Raw genomic sequence first — 26,458 nt, forward strand, 5'->3', positions numbered from 1 at the left:
ATATTCCGACACCCCGTTAGTCCGACACCCCATTAGTCCGACACCCCAATAGTCCGACACCCTATTAGTCCGACACCCCACTAGTCCGACACCCCGTTAGTCCGACACTTTTAACATAGATTATGACATTATATAACTATTCAAATGCTTGAAATACTGAACGGACGAAAACATAATTGCAAACTGCATTCATACATTAAAAGAGATATAAAATTCAAACACTCAAAAATATGCTCACATATCTGTTCCTAGTGTCTATTTGTTGTTAGGATGTACAAGTACCTGGCCACGTCCACTTGTATTATTGTCCTTCTGATAAGTTAAGCCATTTTCAACTGATTTGTATTAGTTTGTTTTTATGTGGTACTGTTATAAATGTGTACCACTGTCCCAGGTTAGGGGAGGGTTGGGACTCCGCTAACATGCTTAATCCCGCCACATTATGTATGTATGTGCCTGTCAGGACCCTGGAATTCAGTGGTTCTCGTTTGTTTATGTTTTACATATTGTTTTTCGTTCATTTTTTTTTTATAGGTAAGGCCGTTAGTTTTCTCGTTTGAATTGTTTTACATTGTCATTTCGGGCCTTTTATAGCTGACTATGCGGTATGGACTTTGCTCATTGTTGAAGGCCGTACGGTGACCTATAGTTGTAAATTTCTGTATCATTTTGGTCTCTTTTTGGAGAGTTGTTTCAATGGCAATCATACCACATCTTCTTCTTTTATATATATATCGGCACAATTAAAACAATGTCATCACACAATTTTAGGGGAAACAAGTTTCATTTCAGGGAATCGACAATCGCAGTTGACTTAAATTCCTAAAAGGTGTTTCATATATCCACTTGTTGAAGCCTACCTGAAAATTAGCAAAATCATAAAAACTTTAATTGAGAAACGCCGATTTTGTTACAGTACTATCTTCTGATTTCTTAACTTTTACTTCAAATTATTCTAGTTATGTTACCAACTTTTCCTTCTATTCAATGATAATCAAGCTGTTTATTAGACTCCGTGAAATATGACTATCATATGCTAATAAATAGGTACATTTTTAGCTCACCTGACTTGAAAGGTCAAGTAAGCTTTTCTCACCACTTGGTCCGTCGTCCGTCGTCCGTCGTCCGTCGTCGTCGTCGTCTGTTAACTTTTAAAAAAATCTTCTTCTCTGAAACTAATGGCCCAATTTTAACCAAACTTGTCCACAATCATCACTAGGGTATTTAGTTTAAACCAGATGCTCCGCAGGGCGCAGCTATATTCGACCGCAGAGGTCAAACCCTGAATAGTTGGGACAAGTATGGACACTACATTCAAGCTTGTGATAGCTCTGAATTTGGATTGTGATTAAATAGTTGACACAGCATAGGATTTATGACACAGAATGAATGTGGTCTAATAAACTTAACAATTTTATTTTTTGCTTTTGAGCAATCCACTATGCTGTTGAATATTAATCGCTTCTAAACAAATATTTGAAGAAATTTTCTTTTTAATTTCTGAAATCTGAAATGAGAAAAATTGTACCCCCCCCCCCCCCCCCCCCCCGCCTTATTTTTTTCACCTACCCCTTTCCCTTATTTCAAAAATAATCTCAACTCAAATTTCTAATGGAGTTTGCAAGAATAACTACTCATTTAAATTCATCATGTGTCTGTGTCGCTCACCTGGGTCTATGTGCAAGTTAAACAAAGGACACAGATTGATTCATGACACATGTGTGTTTTGATAATGGTGATGTGTTTGTAGATCTTACTTTACTGAACATTCTTGCTGCTTACAATTATCTCTATCTTTAATGAACTTGGCACAGAAGTTAGTGAAAAATATTTGTAAATTTATGAAAATTGTTAAAAATTGACTATACACATGATAAAGGGCAATATCTCTAAATAAAAGTTTGAATCAAAACCAAAAATTATACAGATGTTTAGATTGATATAACTTAGAAGTGTGTAGATTTAAAGTTTAAAGCAATAATCGTTTTGGAGATACGGCGCGACAATTGAGAACCACTCCCCCCTTTTTTTTTTTACAAAATACTCAATCATTCAAAAATGAAATGTCGAATCATCGCCAAAAAGTATACAGATCTTAACATTAATATAACTGAGAAGTGTGTAAAGTTTAAAGCAATAATCATAAATCGTTTTTAAGATACGGCGCAACATGTTAGAACCCCCTCCCCCTTTTTTTTTACAAAATATTTAATAACTCAAAAACATAATTTTGAATCATCACCAAAATGTATACAGATCTTAATGAAGATTGATATAACTTAGAATTGTGTAAAGTTTTAGGCCATTATCATAAATCGTTTTTGAGATACGGCGCGACATGTGAGCACCCCCCCTTTTTCTTTTACAAAATAATCTGACATCACCAAAAAGTACATAGATCTTTAGATTAATAAAAATAAGAAGTGTGTTAAGTTTTAAGCAATAATCATATATGGCTTTTGAGATACGGCGCGACATGTGAAAAAAATGACACCCCTGTTATAGTTACAAAGTCCCGTAACTCAAAAAGTTTTAATCTTATTTTCATCAAAAAGTATACAGAACGTTTGACTATCATAAGAAACAACTATGTTAAGTTTCATGAAATTTAGATGAGTCGTTCTCAAGTTACGGTTCGATATATTTACGCCGGACAAATAATTGGACAAACGGACAGACGGACATTTGTATACCATAATACGTTCAGTCAATTTTTTGACGGACGTATTAAAACAAATACAGAACTGCCATAACATTACTTCCAATATTTGAACCTGCATTTATTTTGTTGATATTTTGATACCAGCTAGATGCTTTTTGTAATAATATACCTGTACGTGGGTTTTTTTTCTTGGTTCCGTGAAACTACTATCATTGTACATTCTAATACCGGTAACAAGTAAGAATATACCGATCTTCTGATGAGACTTTCTTTGTAGTGTTGTTTATATCCTTCCAGATCAACTAGTTACATTTCAGGTTGTGAGTTCGAGTTTTTGTTTTGAACAACTTTTATTTTTCTTAATAGTCAAATTGAGCATGGAAATGGAGAATGTGTCAAAGAGACAACAATCCGACAGACAACAGCCAGAGGCCACTTCTGGTTCTTCAATGCAGCGAGAAACTCCCGCACCCAGAGGCGTGTTTCAGCTGACCTCTAAACAAAAATGTATAGGGATTAATTTACTTGAACATTTGTATTGTCCTTTTTCTTGTATACTTACAAGTTGATTTTTTTGTTTCCTTTGAAATAGATACTCTAGGGGAACCCCTTGATCTAAGTCGCAAAATTCCTGAATTTGTGTTCACTTTTATTTCAAATACAATATATCTAATATAATAGGACAAACAATAAACAAACAAATAAGAAAGAACTCAAAAGTTTTCGGATTCGGTCAAACTACCCAACGACTGTATATCTTTAATCAACAATATTGAATCAATTTGTTTACCAATAAATGAGTTGAAGTTGAAGATTGTTGTTTGCATTTCCCGCAATGGAGGGGTGAGGGGTAAGAAATTCCGTTCGGATAGCGGGTTATGTGACTAGTTAATTGATGTGGAAAGTGTGTGTTCACAGTTTCGGTATGCAAGTTATCTTATGTTGTTCCTCATAAAGATAAACATTTACATAATAGTACTATCGATGTGTCCCTGATTGCTTTCTAAAAACTAGTCTAACACTAGGTTCACAAATTAGTTAGGTTCACAAATTAGTAAGTTTCTGTATATCAGCTTACTACTATAATAATTGATCGGGATTAATTGTATTGTCGGACTATTGGTGTGTCGGACCAATGGGGCGTCGGACTAATGGGGTGTCGGACAAATTAGGTGTCGGACTAATGGGGTGTCGGACCAATGGGGTGTCGGACTAACGGGGTGTCGGAACATCGGGGCTGCCCCATTATACCACCAGTCATTTGATATAAGGATTAATCTTTTGAACATATAATGGATTGTAAAATGTGGATTCATTTGATTTTATGGTTATCATATTTGTATGGTTAGATGTGTTGGTATTGTTTAACACCTTCCATGGTTGACACACTTGCTGCTATCACAGTTACTGGAAGAATGTATATCACTATGTAATTTCTACATCTCTAAGCATGAAACATGTGAAACATGCAACAAAAAGAAATCTCTTTAACATTGTGTACTATGGTTGTTGTCTGTTAAACTCCATATTGAATGACCAAACTGTTGTTGAAATAAAATTGTTTGTATCATTATTTATTTCTGAGTGATTTTTGTCGAGCCTTCGACTTTAGTCGAAAAAGCGAGACTAAGCAATCCTACATTCCGTCGTCGTCGGCGGCGGCGTCCACAAATATTCACTCTGTGGTTAAAGTTTTTGAAATTTTAATAACTTTCTTAAACTATACTGAATTTCTACCAAACTTGGACAGAAGCTTGTATATGATCATAAGCAAGTATCCAGAAGTAAATTTTGTAAAAATAAAATTCCATTTTTTCCGTATTTTACTTATAAATGGACTTAGTTTTTCTGCGAGGAAAAATTACATTCACTCTGGTTAAAGTTTTTAAAATTTTAATAACTTTCATAAACTATCCTTGATTTGTACCAAACTAGGTGCAGAAGCTTGTTTATGATCATAAGATAGTATCAAGAAGAAAATTTTGTAAAAATAAATTTCCACTTTTTCGTATTTTACTTACAAATGGACTTAGTTTTTTTGCCAGAAACAAAACATTCACTCTGTGGTTTAAGTTTTCAAAATTTTTATAATGTTCTTAAACTATCCTGGATTTTTTACAAACTTTGACAAAAGCTTGTTTCTGATCATAAAATATTATTCAGAAGTAAATTTTGTTAAAAAAAAAATTCACTTTTTCCGTATTTTAATTATAAATGGACTTAGTTTTTCTTCCAGTTAACATTACATACAGTCTGCAGTTAAAGTTTATAAAACATTTTTTAGATTCATAAACTATCCTGGATTTTTTTACCAAACTTGGAAGCTTCTTTCAATCAAAAGACAGTATCGAGAGGGAAATTTTTATTGATGTTTATCCTCATTTTTGTTGAGTCTGCGATTTAAACAGCAAAAGTAGGCGAGACACTGGGTTCCGTGGAACCCTTACAAATTTTTATATTTACTTGATGAAGTTGAAAAAGCGAGACTTAGACAGGCTGTTTCCAGCGGCATGAATGTCAACAATGTATTTTTTGTGATATCTCTTCAAGGAGAACTAATAGTTTAAGTCATTGGTATTTGGTATGTAGTTGTATAAACATTGGCTCATCTCATTTCCATGTATACTCTGAATTTGCATCATTCAAGATGATATTAAAGCGTTAGATTGTATGAGAAAAATATATGTTGTATTCCAACCAACCATTTTAACAAACAATTTAACATATGATTAATGATCAATGAAAATTAAGTCAGTCAGATGAACCGTGCCGTACAGACATGTACATAGAACAATCATTCCATACACCAAATATAGTGGTCCTATAGTACCAAAGAAACAGATAAACCACAAAATCTTAACATTAACCAATGAACAATGAAAATGAGGTCAATGTGAGATGAACCTTGCAAGACAGATGTGTGCACCTTACATCAAATATAGTTGACCTTTTGTTTAAAGATAACTGATAACTGACCTAACCACAAAAATATATCATTGTCCAATGAAACACGAAATTGAGGTCACGCTCAGATAAAACTTGCCTGTTGGACATGTTTACCTTACAATCAGTCCTTGCACCAAATATACCTGGCATACTTCTTATAGTATCTGAGATATCGACATGACCATGTAACTTTCAACATCAATCACTGATCCATGAAAAAAGGTCAAGGCCAGGTGAGCCCTACCTGATAGAAATGTAGACTGTGAGGAACCTATATACCAAATATAGTTATTTTATTATTCATAATAAGAAAACATGTTTTATCATGTGGTCATTGAACCAAGAAAATGAGGTCAAGGGACATATGATGGATGGTAACTTTGTAACATGAGGTATCTGCATAAAAGGTATGAAGCTTTCAGGTCCTCTAGCTTCTGAAATATAAAGTTTTATACAAATAGTTTTCACTGTTGCTGGCTCTGTGTTGAAGACCGTACCTTGACCTATAAGGGTTTATTTTTATAAATTGTTACTTGGATAAAAAGTTGTCTCATTGGCACTCATACCACATCTTCCTATATCTAATTAATGATCCTATGGTGATATTCTTTCTGCAGCAGTTCAAAAATTGAATAAAAGAAGAGACATTGTTTACAAAACAGTTTATTTTGATGACAATATAGGATTCCAGCAGTGTACAACCTTCTGTTAACAATTCAGGGAATACATTTAATAATATCTGCAAATCAAATTATAATATCTAATTATCTGCAGTATACACAAAAAACATTATGTCTTCTCTCAGCAAATTTCTTGGACCAAATAAAATAACACAACTTCTCAGGCCCTTATGATATTTTTAATATTCTATTAATTTATCTGTTAATACTTTTATTTCTCTGATATTCATTTTAATTTTCATTTTGGCATTTAGTGGATAAGACAAATTAATCATTTTGACAACTTGCTTTCAGATCTTTGTATCAAGGGCATGAGAAGTTTGTTTCATATCTAGTCTGGTCTGTGTGAATGGAAAAAATATCTTGTACAAGTTTTACAAAGGCATCTATATAGCATCATAATAGATATACACAACAGAGATAATTCGTTAGCATAAAATAACAAAATAAATATTAAAATATGAAGATTAAGTGAAAAGAATTCATTGTAATATTTAATTACTCTTCTGAATAAAATGCTGAATGGAAAATCAAAATTTTATACAATAAACACTTCATTTACTAGTCTTCACAGACATTCGACAGAGTTATGTATAAAGGGAGGTAATTCAAATAAAAAATTACACAAAATAAAATTATATCCATAAATGGAAACCTACAACAATAAAGACTTATGGAATGATGGGCTATGAAGGAAATCATTACAACTGGTCCTTATTTGTAATCATTATTTACTGTAAATAGAAATAAAGGAAATTTCAAATGACACTTGATTTTAAAATCCCAATTTTTTGCATCTAAAAATATGCATCTTGGTCCCTTTCTCTCCTATAAATGTAGTTATCTAATCTAAAGTATTGATCGAAATCTGTTAGAATGGCGTTATAATTTGAAGATTCACTTGCCTTGAAATTAATCTTAAGAAATACATAACCTAATGGGGTTGGATAAATATCAGAACACTCAAATAAAAGTGTGGTAGGTATATAAAAATTTGCCTTAATTTCATAATTTTAAACTAATGGATTTATATATCATATAGCGTTTAAAAACAGTACATAATGACAAATACATCCAACTACCTGTTGAAGTGCCCTAACCCAGAACAGGCTAAAAGGGGGAGTAAAAACAGAATTATATGATTGGACAACAGAAACTATTTGACTGTAATTTATCAATTTTAACTTTTAAGAAAGTTTGTTATTAGGTAATATCTTTAAATAAATTATGTTGTATGATTGTCAATGACAAAGTTTCCATCAAAAGTAAATAAGTGCTGGTAAACATACAGACTAAATGGCTCTACTTATTGTCTTTAGAATCTGAAATACGAAACAGATAAATAAGCTTAACAGGGTTTAAGTCTGTGAGTTGCACAAGTGAGGTTACTGTTTCTTAATTGCAGGGCAGTATGGCTTCTTTAATCTGAAATACCATTGTCCATTCGATCGGCAGACCAGGACAAATATGTAATCACTTTGTATCTAATCTTTGAATTTTACTGTTTAATTCAATTTTTGATTTAATATGCAGTCTGTTCTGTTCAAACTTCTTAAGGCAGGACCGCCTCAATTTAATCCAACATAAATAACCTGCAGACAGTAACTTAATAAATAATGCCTAATTATTTTTTAAATGGAAAAAAAACAGTCATCCAAAATTCAGAAATAAGTATTGATTATAACTAGCTGTTATATGTTTTTGTATGACAATCTCTGTATGCTTATTTTCAGGAAACAAAAATATAAACCTTGATTATATACTGAATGAACATTCAACAAAAATATTTACGATACCATAAATTTTCAAAAAAAGACAAGGGGGGAGGGGAGAAATGAAGATCATTTATTATGTGAATAATAATCTTAATCTAGCTGATGAAATCTCAGCATCTCATCAAATCAGTTAGTTTTGTTGTAATAGAAGTATTAAAGTAACAAAATGCTGATCAAAACCTATAAATGAAGAATGACAAACAACCATATGGTCAAGAAAAAGAGTTAGGAAGACCAACACAGGGATATAGAAAATTATACATTTTGTGCATCCAAAAAGCTTTTCAGGATTGACTTTTCATCAATCATGCTTTAACCAAAACCAAAGGGCATTAATGAAATAACAAACATCATATACAACGTCATTTGTAATCATACTATTAAATGCAGTATTCCATTTAAGGAAAGTTATTTTCATAAACGTCCAAGAATTTATTATAATTTCAAAAGATGATGGGACACATTCATCTGAAATCCACCACTGCTTAATTCCTACCACGGCATATGTGAAAATTAGAAACTTAATACAAAATATTTTGTCAGTTTTATTCCAATTTCTGCTTATACTTAAGACCGATATGTTAAGTTATCAGTTGTATCCCTTATTTCAATTTTACAACTTAACTCTCTAACAATTAAGGCAATTGTGGTCAGGTTCAGATCTCAACTAAGTAACAAGTTTCAGAGGTTTAAAATGATATTAGGAAAATTTATCCAATGAACAAAAGAATGCCATGAGAAAAGTATTTAGGTGATTAAGTGAGCTTTATATTTTACTATATTTTCCCTGCAGTACTAGAATAATACATGGCACTTGTTTAAGATGAAGGCTGAAAATGATACAATTTAAATATGGGTAATAAATAACACTCTCTCTACTACATGATCCCTTAACCAATAAATAAATATTCAACTAAATGTTGGTATTTTTTCTAAACTAATGCTACATAAAAGAAAGTTCATTAAAAATAATAAAAATAAATGTTTTAAAATAAAAAAAAGTATATAAATAATAATGAATTTAGTTTTTAAGAAATATTTCGTTTACAATCAGATTTTATCAGAAGGAACCAGAATTTGAATATGTTTATAGGTAAAGAACTCATGAGGAAGAAATGGAAAGTGTTTTCAATGGTATTTCAGCTACAATTAAAGGTTATAAACACAACTATATACATAATTACTATACAATATGTAAGGCTCATTAAAATATATAAATGATAACAAACAATAGATATTTTGATTTATGATGAAACAGCTACCAACATGAGCAAATACAGACACATGAGTAGGCCGCTAAAATCTCTCTATCAGTACACTTATACACAAACAAGTTCACTAGGTTAAAACAGAGGAAATTTAATTGCTATAATATTTTGAATAGGAGAAACAAATCAAAAAGTTATATACAAGGCTTCTTTCTTTTGTAAACTTCTAAACAATTAAGTAAAATCTAGATGTATTAGCATTTAATAATATTAAAGGTGTCTCAATCAAAAAATAAATTGAAATATTTGTATACGTGCATACCAGGTAAAGTATGTTGCAGAACCACACAAAAAGTCCCTTCCTTTACCATATTCAATATGAACATAATGTCAGGTTTAAGGTTTCCTCACAGATGAAATTATTCATTATTAAAAAGTTTTTGTTCTACTGACAGTATTTCTGCAGTGACTTATTCCCTACTGCCTCCACATACCCTTAGTTCTACCCACCATATTCATGATATTGATCATTTATAACTGTTTAGGCCTGTCCATATTTTTCCTAGCTCCTCCTTTAAATGACAAGGTAAGATTAAACAATAAGATAGTTATAACTTCCTTCTATTTAATCTCGACTTTTAAGATTTTAAATCATCTGTTCACACTTTTAATTTATCTATACACTTGTAAGACTAGTAGTAACAATCTTCAAATTAAGTACGTACTTTATTTCATAGTACCTCTTGAGTGAGATTTATTTGTATCCTTCTTTTTTTAGCAGTTTCTTTGAATTCTTAGTTCATCCTTTAAAATATGGTGTAAGACTGAACATAAGCCTTATTTTATATATATGAAATTACACTCTTCAACCAAGAATTATAATCTTTAAAAAAATTGAAGCGGAGTGGTGTCTAGAAAGATGAGACTTTTACAACTAAAAAAAATATGACTCATTTCAAAATATAATTTGTCAATATTCAGGATCAACGAAACCACTTGTTAAGAAATATCTTTAAAAAAAGAAATCTTTCTGATAAACCAAACATCATAAATGAAAAACAAAAATGGGGTCAAGGTCAGATGAGGCATGCCAGACTAACATTTACACCCAACAATCATTCCATTCAACAAATATAGATGATATATTGCTTTTATTATCTGAGAAACAGATTTAACAATGAAACTTATGTTGATCACTTATTATTGTAATAGGGTTAAGATCAGGTGAACCCTGTCTGATAGACATATATAGCAAATGAAGTTGTCCTAATACATATAATTAACAAAAATGTGTCCAAAGTACACGGATGCCCCACTCACACTATCATTTTCTATGTATCATGGACCGTGAAATTGGGGTAAAAACTCTAATTTGGCATTTTAATTACAAAGATCATATCATAGGGAACATGTATACCAAGTTTCAAGTTGATTGGACTTCAACTTCATGAAAAACTACCTTGACCAAAAACTTTAACCTGAAATTTGCACTATCATTTTCAATGTTCAGTGAAGTGTGAAATTGGGGACAAAACTCTAATTTGGCATTAAAATTAGAAAGATCATATCATAGGGCACATGTGTACTAAGTTTCAAGTTGATTGGACTCCAACTTCATCGAAAACTACCTTGACCAAAAACTTTAACCTGAAGTGGGGCAGATGGACGAAGGGTACGACAGACGGACAAACGAACGAACGCACAGACCAGAAAACATAATGCCCCTCTACTATCTTAGGTGGGGCATAAAAGCGGCATAAAAATATTATGTAATAAAAAAACCTACATTTTTAAAGCAGTCACTTAACCATGAAAATGAGGTAAGGGAAAACAAATATATGCCACAGTGAAATTTCACGACATAAGGCATCTGTATACTACAAGATCCATGTATGAAGTATCACAGTCTTCAGCCAAATAAAATATAAAGCTCTTTACAAATAGTTGACACCATTACCACTGTTTAATTATCATTCCTTTGACTCATATTCTGCAAGATTGATTGCAGACTTGACAATGATACTGATTGGTTCTACTTTAAAAATGAACAACAAAAAATACACAAACTTACAAAAACAAGACACACACTTACACCGACAAGACACACACTTACACCGACAAGACATACACCAACACAATCTCACATGATCAATGATTTACACTCAACAACTAGAAATTTGTTTCATTGCACTCTTGTGTTAATTAGAAAAATTATGCATATAACAAAAGTTTCATCTAATTACATTCATGAAAATGATGTTAAATGATTTTACAAACTGTACACTAATGCACTACAATAATCAGCATGTTTTATTATCTGTATTTGTTCTTCATCTTTAATATTTTTTATCATAAAAATATGTTCATCAATGGTATTTAAAAGAAGCCACATGTATTTGTATACTGATATTATTCTGAAATTTATCTCACTAAACTTTACTGTTCACATGAATCAATTAAACCTGTATATATTCAACACTAAATACATGTTTCAATAAAAGAAACCTTCATCTTTCTTTTACATTTCATGAAGTTGGTAGTATTTTTATGAAAACATTGACTGTTTAACTGTAGGACTGTCACTCATGAACGCTGTTTTTGGCAAGGGACAGAACAAGTTGAGAAATTTGAGATGTACTGACAACAAGTGAGGCTCATGTAAAAAAGTGGTTTCAGAAGAGAACATTTTTATAACTGTTTACAACAACAGAACAGAGGGTGACCACAACAGCAGACCCCATTAGATGCCAATAGTTCACATGGCTCATAGGGCAAGGACAAGGGGGACTTAAATTCCTACAGTTACTCCTAAACATTTCATTATGACATTTATTAACCAAACAGGTATGATCTATGACTATGTAATGCAAATAAAACCTTAATTTATATACATCTGTCTTTAAAAATTACAATTGTTTATAATTACCTATTTAGAACATTCAAAATAGATGACTTGAATTATAAAACTCCTAATTATAAAAAATGTTCCATAAAGTTACTGGTCATAAGTGATTTCTAAGTGGAAAAAAGCCTATGGACAATAAATGACTCAGTCTTTCAGCATAAGATATTCAGCATTAAATTCAGCTATTGGGTGTCTATAACCTACCTATTGTATGAGCAAACATTCACTTTTGACCTTTACTCTGATCTGTTATAAGTATCGGTGGGCTTATGTGTTATTTGAATTATGATAGTTTTTACTATCATGTCTCTAAATTTCATTAAATGCTACTAAAGTTGTTATTTCTTCTTTTTTTATAAATATTATTACGATTTAAATGAAGCATACATGGATACAAAGTGACAGCTTTTTCAACTCAAGATATAGTTTGAATTTTCTTCATTTATTTTACAGTTTATAAAAATTTTTTGCAGACCTTGATTTTTCTATCATATAAATAAACCTAAACTTTGCCTAAATATAAGATCAAATTCAAAAGAAAGAATAAGTATCTTTTTAGTACATTTCCACTACCTTTTGGCTGCTTGCATTTGCTACATATACATAATTTTTGTATAAAAACATAATTTAATAAAATGTGTAATCCTGCTAGCATTTTTATTAATGACATAAGTCATGAAATGTCTTAACCAAAAATTGATGTTCCTTAACATTTTCTGATTTCATCCGTTTATCAATTTTTAAAAGAAAGAATTTGCACATTATTGTTTCAAAAAGTGAAATGAAAAATATAACACCTATATATACTCTTTTCAAATAACTGATGGAAATGAAAGGAATATTCATATAGAAACAAACTTGAAACAGGATTTTTTTTATTCATTGGCATCTGCTTTATACCTTAGTAGGCAACCATGTGGAGGGAGACAGAAAGAAATATGGCGAAAAAAATAACAAAAAAGAAAAAGATGAAAAAAATCACACCTGTATAATGCTGGAAACAAAAGCAAAATGTGTATTCAATTTTATGAAATAATACATGTATCATTCACAATTAATTATTGTTAAGTAAATGTTCTTAAGTGTTTCAATATATTGACCACAAGGTAAAGTCCATACATAAAACAGATTCAACATGTTGAAAAAAATGATTAAAGGTAATTAAAATATAATCACTGTCAACTCATGAATTCATACAGCAACTAAGATATATTTATATGCATATTAAAATATCTGTACTATACATATATATATCAACTGAATTTATAAAATGTAAGCATACAAGTACTCAATTTTTTCTTTCAAATTAAGAACATTCTTCTTTTTATTAATTCATCATGTTTATGATATCAAGAAACTGTGTAGTATAGAAAAACGAAACAAAAGAACGCCTCAGAGCAGATAACCAGAGGTAATCTTAGTTGCTGCAATATCATTGACATCTTGACAGAGTGCTACATCACATTGTATGCGATAAGTTTAAAACTATCAGGTAAAATGTATTAAATACTAACAATTCACAACAAGTTCTCCCCTATAAAAGACTAGTCTCATTGAGCGTTACCATGGTAAAATGTACTACTGTAACATCAATGACCTGAGGTTTTCTTGAAGAATTGTATCTTTCACTGCTTGAAAGACAAACTTGATGTTTTCTGTATCTATAGCTGTTGTAAAGTGATGAAAGAGAGGCTTTCCTCGTTCCTTACGACACTCGTCATACAAACTCAGTTCAAATTCCTGTACGTCATTGATGTTATGTGGATTTCCTTTGAAGTCAGGAAAGTAGTCTTTTATGCTAACACGGGGCACTTTTTCCTTGAGAAGGTCAAACTTGTTTAAAAACAAAATGATTGACACATTAGCAAATGTTCTATTGTTGATTATCGTTTCAAATATGTCACATGACTCTTGTAGCCGATTCGTCTTCCTGTCCTCCAGTAACACTTGATCATACTCACTTGAAGACGCTATAAATAGAATGGAGGTTACTTGTTCAAAACACCAGTACCATTTTTGTCGTTGTGACCTTTGACCCCCTACATCAACAAAGAGAAATGGAACACCATTTATGTCTATAGTATGTTCTGTGATTCCTTTGGTAGCTTTTCTTGCATGTAGAATGTCCAACTTAGATGGTATATAATCCTGTAACAAACACAAAGACAAGTCATTTTAAATAGAAATGGAATATTGTACAGATGTTGTCTTTAAAGGACTCTTTAAAACTTTTCTAACAATCTATAGAAGATGCTAGGCATTTGATTTAAGCCTAGCTCAAAATGTTGACTATGCTGTATAAAAGACGAATAAATTGGGTCATGAAGTGTCATTGTGGTATGATGGACAAAATTTAGTAAAAGTCCCATAACTCCAAATCAGATTCAAAATGATGTTATGATCAGGTAAACAGTACTTCGTGGCAAATAATCTTACCAAGTGTCGGAGCTTTCTGTCATACTGCTTTAATAAAAGATTTTAGTTTGGCTTAGAAGGATACAATAGATAACACTTGTTGATACATGTATATATGGTCTAAATGTCAGGTATTATAGAAATAAAGTTCAGAAATAATTTATCAGGAAGTACATGTAACAACAATTCAACTTAAAATATTAATAGACTTATAGATATGAATTCTGTTGTTTCAAACTCAGAAAACCTTCAATAGAAGTTCTTATTTCTGTTTTTTTTTTTTAGTAGTCATCATGCTAATGATGAAATATCAAACACATCATTTTGTTATTTTAAATCTCTTGAGCATATTTCAATGAAGTCAGTGAAAATATTGCTAACTGCGGTAGTATAGATAACTTTACAAAAGCATTAATCTATTTGGACATTATCTGAAAAATGCTTCCTCATCAAACATATGTGTACTGAAGTCTTTTTACAATAACTTCAAGCAAACGTTTAATGTTCTCCCCAGATATTTCATTTAGCATCCTTTTAACAGGTTAATTTGAAATACCATCTTGTTTCTTCAAATTATTGCATCAAATTCATAACAAAACCTATAAGAAAATCAAGTCAGATACCATCACATTACCATCTATACTATTAAACGAGAAGACCTCATTTTGGGTGTCGCTTCTCTTCTTTCCACAATAAATTAATCAACACGCCTCTGTGTCCTATAGGTACAGTGCATAGTCGCATTTGTCATCCATTCATATGATTAATCAGATTGAGTTATTTTGGGAGAAAAACAAGAAAAAAGGCATCCGGATATTGTCCCGTCATTGGACGAAATTTTAAGTCAGATTAGACTTCCGGTTTGTGTTTTTCTGTATACTTTGAACATACATATACAAAGAATAAAGTGTATTTTCAGAATTCTATCTGCTATCATTTTCAAGTTTACTATCTATGGCGGTCACAGAGTTTATTAAATAGAGAGAGTCTGTATACCATATCAATGACACCATGGATCGATTAGTAAACTTAGTATCTACGGCGGTCACAGAGTTTATTAATGAGAGTCTGTATACTCACGTGTGTATACTATACCAATGACCACCATGAATCGATTCGTAAACTTAGAATTGAAAGTAAATACACTATATTTATATAGTTACTGTAACATGTGTAATGAATGTTCATAATATACAGATAAGCGCTAAAAATATTCATGTGAACTTTTGATACCTTTTCTAAAATTCTCCAGTCATTAAATCTTTTACAAAATTCATTGATTGCAAAAAAAGAAGATGTGGTATGATTGCCATGTTGAGACAACTCTAGATAAGCGCTAAAAATATTCATGTGAACTTTTGATACCTTTTCTAAAATTCTCAAGTCATTAAATCTTTTACAAAATTCATTGATTACAAAAAAAAGAAGATGTGGTATGATTGCCATGTTGAGACAACTCTCCACAAGAGACCAATATGACACAGAAATTAACAACTATAGGTCACCGTACGACCTTCAAAAACGAGCAAAGCCCATACCCCATACTCAGCTTTAAAAGGCCCCGATCTGACAATGTAAAACAATTCAAACCAGAAAACTAGCGGCCTTATTTATGCACAAACGACAACCACTGAATTACAGGCTCCTTACTTAAATGTTCATAACATACTAAATGTATGTTCATATTGAAATTGATAGAAAACCAAAAATTGGGAATTTTGGAAATAATGACCTATGACTTATGATACTTTTGCTGAAATTCTCCAGTCATTCAATATTTTACAAAATTCTTCCAAAAACACTTTACATACTTTAAACTACGATCTGAATGACCGCGATTTCGCGGGAGTGTTCTAGTGATGCTAAAAAGTCCTGGGGGAAACACTGGTGTTGTGCACATTTTTTCACTTAGAATTTATTTCTTGGTGTAACATTTCATGTTTAATGGCAGCAAACTACATACAAGTCTATATATGAAGACTGTTGATAATAATGGGAGTTCAATAAACATGTTTGTTTACATGTACTTATACTTGTTTCCTTGTTTCCTGTGTCGATCTAAGAACAAGGAAGGAAGATAAGCTATGTTATATATCAACATTTTTTGTTCTAATTCCATCGATAGCAATGACCTTATCGAAAGAATAAAATAATTCCAGGAAATCATTGTACAAATTCCAATAAAAAAAAATTCTAACCATATATAAGATGGCACCACAGTATAATTCAGGAAAGATTTTGCATGGCTGTTTTTTAATCAAAATCAAATAGCCATCACTGTGTTAAAGATATAAGATGTAGACAGAAGTTAAATATTAAATAAAGGAAAGATAACCAAGAACCATTCCCAAAAGAGTGTCCAACTAAATTTGGAAGAAAACCTTTATTTTTTAAAATTAGCATTGTGAGCTTTAGAGATGATTTACATGAATCTTATTTTACGAATTGAATATTTCTTTTTGAAATTATTTTTAAGGCATGAGAGTTGAGCTTAGCAAATTTCGAAGTCAAATATTTTGAATTTGTATGATATATAAATTATTATAATTTTGGAATGCCTTGTTATTGTTGACAGCCAATCAAAATTATGGATTCTTATGAAAAAAACATTGCAAAATTTAAAGAAAATAAACAAAAATATATGTCCTTAGTTTCTTACTAAATAAATGAAGGGTTGTTCTTACTTATTTTAAATTTAGCTTTAGCTCTCAAATTACCCAATGATTTACTATAAACATGAATTTCAGCTTCTAACAAACACGTAAATGTCAAAAATGACAAGTGAAAATGAAAAACATTGTAATTATAGTTTATGTAATCCATTGCTCTAATCGATACCACCAATGCACGTTGGCGTAGCAATCTAGAAAATAGTGTCATAATGCCACCATCACACTAAATATGCATGATTACAAATGTACTTCAGCGTCAAACCCCCACAGTTCAGAGTATCATCACAGTTCCAAGTCCAACATAATTAATTGATGTTCTATAAAATGTAAGTTCCCTTTGTAACATTTATTAGAAAATCTGCCTATTTTTCTATTTTTTCTAATTGACTTACCTGGTGACCTACTTTTTCCAAGTTGTCCGCAAAGTACTTCAACGAATCACCCTGTAGATAAAATATAATATACATCAGTAAAATAATATAAAGTTAAAACCAAATAAAAAAAAACAATTGTTTTATTATTATCTCTCTTCTAAATTCTACAGAGAAATATTATTCTGTTTTTACTGTACAGGTACAAAATGTATAAACATCATCAGAGACATATGATATTGTATTATATGTCTCTGACAGCATACCCTTTTCAATTAACACTGTCAAACACTATTAAGAGACACATTTCCTAAACATACAACTTAAACTAAGTTAATATAAATGGCCTCTTTATTTGCAAGTATCTAACTATTTCATGAAATTATTTTTAAAGATTATTGTCTTTTATTAACATGCGATATCACAGAAAGCTATAAAATAAGCCATTTTTGTGCTCTTGAAAGTACCTTTATCCTTTCAAGTTTTATTTCTTTCTATGTATTAATGTATTAGCACATAAATTTGTCTGGTTACTTTAATAGCAGAAATATTATGGGTGATTTCAACAAGGTCAATTAATGGTCATATAAATGTAAAACAGACCTAAAATTACAATTTTTCACATTATTTCAGATATAATTTAATTTCAGCAAGAAAGCTTTACCCCAAAATATATTTTACTTCCTTAAGTTTTTTTGGTTTATTATAGCAATATACATATTTGGTTTTCAGTATTTCACACATCTACATATTAACATGCATGACAAAATAACAACTTTCAGACATTTTAACATTAAAGGTACATGTACCTGTCCAATTTTACTGTGATAATAAAAGTCTCTTTGGTAATGCTTTAAAGGTTTTAAAGAAAAGACTCAAGTGTCTCTTTTTTTCAAAACGTATGATAATCAAGCAACCCTAAATTTTCTTTTTCTAGTCTGGGGTTGAATTTACTACTATAGTTAATGAAGAAATATCTCAAAATGTAGGTCTATTGTACATTTCTAACATACAATGTCTATAAATAAAGTGATAATATACTGTCAGCTTAGTACTGCTTATAACAGTTTAGGGAAAACGGTAGTATTACATTTTCCTAGCATTAGGTTGGCCTTTTGTGTACCCAAGACAGGTGAAGGAAGTCAACTTAGGAGCGCCGTGATTGGATGTAAGGGTACAATATATTTTTTTATTTATCTATGAATAACTGCAGTGTTAATTTTTACAAAATTTTAAAACCTATTTTCTAGAGAATTATTCGAAAAGGCTTTCAAAATTTTATAAATTTGCTGCAAAATGACAGTGGGCATGGATAACATAAACAAGCTCCGTTGGAAATTGGTCATGATACTATTTGGCTTCAATTTTTAAAATAGAGTAATAAAGTACTAACACCACACATAACTGTTTTATCCAGGTTTTTATTATAAAAAGTGTTAAAATTAGAAAATATTAGTATTGTCGCCTATGGCAGAATAAATAGTACTGTTTTCCCTATAACAGTTTATGTGTGCATTTACCAAAAATTGTGAGTGCAATACGATTGTTAAAACATGTACATACATTGTTGAATGTATCATATTCATGATAAAATATATCATATTAGAGTATAGTATAAATATCTATAAGTACAAAGTGTACATTTTTATATAAAAATAAGGAGATGTGATCACTCTGTTACACCTACATGTACACAAATGTAATATAACCTAAAAAAAGTTATCTTGACTTGTAATGTACATGAAAAATGGCAGTAAATGCACATTAACTTAAACATGATAAAAGCTTGTTTATACACAAAAACATGATAAATGACATTATTTACATGTAATAAAGGTACTTTCAACAGAAAAACTGACTTCCTTGTTTTAAAATAATAGATAAACCTGACAAAAGAAAATAATTCATTCAACAATTGCAGATACATGTAAAATATTATTTTGTAGAATTTTAATGATGACATTTGTTGAGTCATTTTCATGTTTCATTGTTCACAGTCAAATTCTTTAACAAGACATACAAGAAGCAAGATTATGTTAAATAAATGAAGGGTTTAAATTATAGACATTTTGTATTTAGTTGTGACAGTCATGTGATTTTAGTAGAAATTTAAATTGCTCTATAAACTAGTTCACTGTTATTGTGAAAGTTAATAGGTGTACATTCTTTATAATATATATTACTTTTGTTAAGGACATTGTCACTGAATGATCTAAAACACAGTGATAAGTACTATGCTTGGATATTTCTGGGAACACCATTTTAACCCCATAATGATCTATCCCAAGTCCCGAAATCATGTTGTAAATACATCGATCTATTCTGCTGTTTTCATTCATCAATACTGGTTCACTAATAAATCTTATGCAATATTCAAACACCTTGTAAGTTCCTGGATCCTATATGTCCTATTACCTTTAACCATGTTAACTTTAAAAACACAAGTGTGCAATATTGCACTAAGTCCTTACAATGCAGGTGTACATGTATATTGGTAACAAGACTCAAAAAAATAGTGTACATAGATACACCTCCTGTTACTGTGTATGTAATGCACATAGTATTTATAATACACCCAGTGTGCATGTACTGATGGCCATGGTGTATTGACTTTTAATGGACAAAAGTAGATTTTTTAGTGCAAACATTTTACACTATCTATCATAACCATTAACATACATTTGTTGTGTGTGGTCAATAAAAATCTTCCTGTTCTTATGTAATTCTAATTTTGTAGCCACTTAAGTCATGAGAGTGAATTTCTTAAAATACTTGTGAATGAATGAGCACTCTCAATTTTCATCTGATATCCACCATCCTGTTACTTCGCACTACTTGTAAGTTTTATCATGCACAGTGGTATATACAAATTATGATTCTACCTTAATATTCAGTGCAACTACAATATGTTCTTTTTATTTTATATCCATCTTTACTAGTAACTCCCTGAACTAAATTTTGTTATTGTGAAACTATCCCAATATATTGGGAATATCGATATCCATGATATCAGAGTAAATTAAAATTTATGATATCATAAAATTTCTTACTATAAAACAAGAATGTGTCCATAGTACATCATGTACATGGATGCCCCACTCGCACTATCATTTTCTATGTTCAGTGGACAGTGAAATTAAGTCAATTTGACAAACTCTAATTTGATATTAAAATTAGAAAGATTATGAAGCAGGACAGATGTACAAACAAACAAATGCACAGACCCAAAAACATAATGCCCATAAAATGAGAATAATTAATGCCCGTAAATGGGGTATAAAAAATATGTTGATGAACTTTTAAATACATTCCTTTGCAATTGCTGATTCAGGATTTTGAAAAAGGGGGATCCCCAAGCCTATGTTAGGAGTGGGATGTATGTAAACATACCTGTAGCTCAAAAAGGTGCTTTGCCAATTAGAAGTATTGATGCAAATGAAAATGTGATAAACTTGTACAAAACAAGAATATGTGTACATTATTCTCAGGACATCATGTTTCTCACAATACATTTGTTGTATTTCATTCCCCTGCTCAATGGATTATGCATTCTAGGTAAAAACTTTTATTTGGCAACTACATGGATTTCAAAACATGTATGTATTGTTTCAGCATTTTCAGTGATGTAACATCAGATTAATGGAAAATCACCTAAACCTAAACCCAGTGTGATGGAGGAATGGACAGGGAAGCAGACTGGCAAATTGACCAGACAGCTTACATTTTTATACATGTAATGTTCATTTGTATTTTACTTTGTAAGGCCTTTAATCTCTAATCATGGAAGTATTATATTGACAGGAACTACTACGACCCGACTTCAAACGTTTCATCTGCGATGCCGCGCCCAATTTAATGACATGTTAATTAGCTTGAAACATGGCACGTTATTTACATAGCAGCGTGTGGTGCCCTACAATATTGTCATTCTCGGTTGATTTCTGGATTACGGAAATAAACGAAGAAATCGAAAGTTGTAATAAATTCTAGGGAAACAGCAATCGGCAAACTTCGGCAGATTCCGTTACCTAAATGTGCCGATTGAGTGATTGATGGATTAATGCGAGTCATCATTAATTCTATAGAAAAACACGTTGAGGATGGAAATTTGTCCCAAATTTATTGAATAAATGCCCCATTTTTATTAATTTACTTTTTCGGTAGAAATTGCACTATATGTAATATGTATCGCAAGTTGTGATTATATAATAACTAAGTAATGTTTACTCCATTGAGTGGCACACATTTCCTGCATATTTAAGACGATTGTAAATGATCGTTCTGATAAAATCAAAGATCAAAGAGATTTTAAATAAATGTAGGGTAAGATCATTGGTTGGTATATATATATATGAATGTTCAGCTGAACCCCGATGTGTTGAGATTTTTTTTAGTACTGCGACTCAAGTATTTGTATAGTGACATTGTACAAATTCTTGTAATAATAATATTTACCAGTATCATTTGGACGGTTTCATTAGGTCTGTTTTCTTCTGCTGTATTTTTTTGATTGGTACTTGCTCGATTAATTTTCGTATTGTAAACTGGAAATTTCTACTTTCCAGGATTATCCAGTAACTTAACCATATATATATATTACTCTAAACTTCACGGTTTTAATATTTATCAAATATATTTATTGTTAACCGGCGGTAACCGGAACACACCTTAATCGCGATTTAAACTTCACCCACAAACTAATAAAATAATGTCACTCATTATTTCAAATCGTTGTAGAATAATTATTTCTGGGCCGATTTTCATTTTTTATGCATCAGTCGATTTGTTTAAATAAGTTGTTCACGAATAAAGGTCTACTGACGCAATTGAAATAAGTATAGGTGTTTTCCGACAGGTAATATTGTAAAGCTGTCTCGATTAAAACCACGTGATTGATAACAAGTATCTCTGGTCAATTTATGACTGCGGCATCGCAGATAGTCACAAAAGAAATTAACGACAGCGTACTAATTAGACAGTTTCCATATCTTTTCTACAGGGCTACCCGGGTTATAAATAAATGCTAATTAATCGTTGTAGTTCCTGTCAATATAATACTTCCATGCTCTAATATAAAGATGAAAAGTATAAAATTATATGAGCAATCTCAGCATGTAATTACATGTACATCATCAGATGGAATTGCCAACAACTTTTAAAAGAACATGTTGCTTCACTCAAAGTGCCCTTTTCCCCTTTCTAGGATCCTGACATAGAAATATTAATCAGGGGCTCTCAATGCCTCCTGACCAATCACTGAAAAACATTTAATAAAATTGAAATGGGGAATACATTTACATGCATGTGACATCAACCCAACCAAAACGCAGATAGAGCCACTGAAAACTTACAATTATAAATTAATGAGTTGCACCATAGAAGCAAAATTTATAAATTGTTTATATTTAATATAACCCTCTGAAAGTCACAAGTTATTTTATGGATGCTTAAGAAAGAGATTTTTCTACAACAACTTCATAGTTGATTTTTGTTTGTGCTGCTTTCAGACTTTCCTTTAATCATAATCAATTGGAAGCTAAAATTAGAATAAATTAAATTAAATGTTATACTAGTGAGTTTTTTAAGATAACTAGGGTATGTAAATGTAGGGTGTCTTCCTCCATCTTGGATTTTGAAATAGCAATTACATGTAACAATCAGTCTAGATATTCAGATCTGCAAATTTCTATGTTATTCATGTGTACAAAACATGGTGTAAGTCTTTTCATGTTATAAGAAAAAACTTTGCCACATAAGGGCAGATAACTCAGATAAAGTTACTTTTACGATACAATGTGTTGTGTGAATTAAGTAGCAAGAAAACAAGTCAGGTGACAACATTTTCTTTTCTTATCTAAAAGCATATTGCTAGAGCTTTCTTTTCATTTTTTTCTTTCTTAAAGTTCTATAATGTAGTTTTCTTTTTATCATAAAAAGTCTGCACTGACATATATATACTGATTATATATTGATTTATTTATTAATGAATGCACATCAGGTTATATGACCTTCTGCAGTCTTCTGAGGTTACCCCAATGGTAAATTACAATATGGATGGCATCCAGACTTACAAAATAAATTAAATAGTTTAATACATCCGAAATGCTGATACATATTATCTAACCTATGCACTGTTAATTGTTAATTTTAGACCTTTAATTATTTGGATATACAACAGGGCTTCCAAAAAATATTTGAGCCAGCCGGACATTTCATATCTGATCCCGCTTTTAATCCCTAAAGACTTAGTCACAAAAGGCAATTATGGTAATCAGATAGCCATTCCAATGATTGACATTACATTAAAAAAAAAACGATTTTAAACTTTACTAAATGATATGATATGTCGAATTTGATGTTCGGATGTTACTGTTAAATTGGCAGTGCATCATTCAAAGTGTGCAGATCAGCGTGCTCCTATCTGCCTCAGACTTTTTATTTGTGCAAAATGACATTGTCAAAAACTTTACTTTCGTTTTCAACCGGATGTTGACTTGACAATGGTAAAACATGGACCACAAACGGATATGTAAAATCCGTCTTCGTTTACAAAGCATGACTGAGAGAAGAAGCTCTTTCCACGTTATTTCTTCAACAAAATACTTGAATTGAACGTTAGATACAGGTATCAATGATAATTTTAGCATTTTTAAAGAAATGTAGGATGCATTATTAAATTTCCCACCTGTGCACATGCGCACACGTGTTCTCGTTCATACGACATAGTTCTGACGATTTTTTATTTAAAACCTTTTTAAATTTTTCATCAAATCATGTTGATAAACTAATTTCTAATAATTTTAATCTTTTGGACTAAATCAATTAGATACGTACAAACCGCTGAAATGTAAGAAAATAATTGTGAATAAACCGATCAATTTATACGATGTCCGGTACTGAACATAGTTCACCTGTCACCTGAACAGGTAGATTTCAGCTGTCAAACTACTAATTAGCCTTGATTAAAATTAGAAAGTATTGAAGTAGGTGTTGTTTTGATAGTAACAACAATTTCCAGTCATAAATGTGTTGATGTTAAAGGCAAAAGGTTGGGTCAAAAAGATCGTGAATTATGTAAAAATGACCAAAAAAGCCTTGAAAACAAAAAAGTATATGACCGTTTCATGCTATGCCCAGCCGGACTTTTACCGGACATTATTACACCGTTTTGGAAGCCTTGATATACAATTTAGTATGTTATAAATCAAATAAGAGAGTTTAGGTCATAACAATGAACATAAAGTTGACAGACTATGCCCCTTTCACTAACCAGGGTTCTCACTAAGGATTTTTGAAGGAGAGTACAGGGACTCGTCATTTTTAGCCATGATGAGTCCAACAGCAAGAAGAAAATATTTTATTGCAATATAATGTAATATTTTAGTCTCCATTTCCTAACAGAACAATGGAATGACATTAAATTCAGATCACTTTTAAACTTTTGCTATAAAATGATGATATTTATTTGATATTTGTGTTTAACTATGTTCAGTTTATACAAAATATTTCAATCTTGATGCATCTGTGGACTCACCAGTTTTGAAAATGGTGAGTCCAGACAGATTTTGATGAGTACAGGACTCATGAACTCGCTTTAGTGAGAACCCTGCTAACATTCATCATTCCACCTTTTAAAACATGTACTCTTCCAATGTACATACATGTCATGCATGTAGGCCGGTATGGCTGCAAACCAAAAATATTTATTGAGACCTAAATGACTAAATAATTTACATTGTAAAACCTCATTAAACTCCTATGAATACATGATTAAGATTTTATGTACTCACTTTATAAAAAAGAGAATATCAAAAGTGAGTCAACAGATCTTATTGGGGAAATCAACAACATAAGATAGTTGGCAGGTATCGTATGGATCTGTTTTAGATACATCTAAAACAAGAATCCAAATATTCAAGGGGGTAACTTGTTTTTAAATTCAGATACATGTACATAAAACAAGCTTCTTCTTCTTCCAATAGCTTGAGATTATCATGATTATGTTTTAGTCTTAAGAGGTATATTTGGTTCCACTGCAGATTCCTAATACCTGATAAAAGCCTGAACTTTCATATTCTGAATATATTGTAAATATTTATGAGTATATTTTAAATTATACCCTTCCAATCAGTATTGCCAATAGGTTGTGATATTGATAAAACAGTGAAAAAAAATTATACATCTATCATCAAAACCTTTACAGTGAATCTTCATCTATTATTTGTACTTTAACAGGATTTTTAAATTACACACCAGCTGAAATTCACGCCTTCTGTCGTATGCTTGCTGTATGCCAGAATCTTTCCACAATTCTGTCATTGGTTCAATATATTTTTGAAATGTCATTTCATCAAGTTTGTTTGCGTTTTCACAGCCAAAAACAAAGGTGCCATGTTTAGCATTTTCTTCGTCTCCCCATGGGATGCTTAGCTTTTCCCTTGCATCAATAAGAACTCTCAATCCCTTTACAATATTCCCATAAATCACACTTTTAAATTCTCGAACTGCCTCATCGTCAAATTCTTGTCCATGAATAATTTTCATTTGTTTTAAAAATGTACTTTTGCCACTTTCTCCAGCACCAAGGAGCAATATTTTGATTGTTCGTCTAAAGGTTATCTTTTCTTTGGCCAGGGCTTTATCAATCATTTTACTCCTATTTTTCTGCTGTTTGTCTGTATCGGTCATACAGCATGACATGATTATGTCAGCCATTGTGGGCTTTCACCCCGCCCATGACGTCAAAACAACAAACCGACTTCCGGTTAACTCGAATAATTCTGCGCCCGCCCTCTAGCGACAAATAACTCTATGATGAGACAAC

At 31.2% G+C, this 26,458-nt stretch overlaps 1 protein-coding gene across 1 annotated transcript; it reads right to left on the reverse strand.

Moving 5' to 3' along the window:
- Positions 1-13,188: 13,188 nt before the first annotated feature.
- LOC143045803 (guanine nucleotide-binding protein subunit alpha-12-like) lies at positions 13,189-26,397 on the reverse strand. The gene is made up of 3 exons (XM_076218575.1): positions 25,888-26,397; positions 17,656-17,706; positions 13,189-14,324 (listed from the first exon to the last, which is right to left on the reverse strand). Exons 1-3 carry the CDS (start codon positions 26,347-26,349, stop codon positions 13,755-13,757), a joined length of 1,083 nt encoding a protein of 360 aa, XP_076074690.1. The 5' UTR covers positions 26,350-26,397; the 3' UTR covers positions 13,189-13,754.
- Positions 26,398-26,458: the final 61 nt, after the last annotated feature.

The sequence above is a fragment of the Mytilus galloprovincialis genome, chromosome 9, assembly GCF_965363235.1.
Source record: "Mytilus galloprovincialis chromosome 9, xbMytGall1.hap1.1, whole genome shotgun sequence".
NCBI classification, from domain to species: domain Eukaryota; kingdom Metazoa; phylum Mollusca; class Bivalvia; order Mytilida; family Mytilidae; genus Mytilus; species Mytilus galloprovincialis.

Coding starts and splice junctions, on each gene's coding strand:
- LOC143045803 (XM_076218575.1), bottom strand. CDS start 26,349: ATGGCTGACATAATCATGTCATGCTGTATGACCGATACAGACAAACAG. Junction 17,707..25,887: donor GAAGGCGTGAATTTCAGCTG/GTGTGTAATTTA, acceptor TTTTATCTACAG/GGTGATTCGTTGAAGTACTT. Junction 14,325..17,655: donor TGGAAAAAGTAGGTCACCAG/GTAAGTCAATTA, acceptor TGTTTGTTACAG/GATTATATACCATCTAAGTT.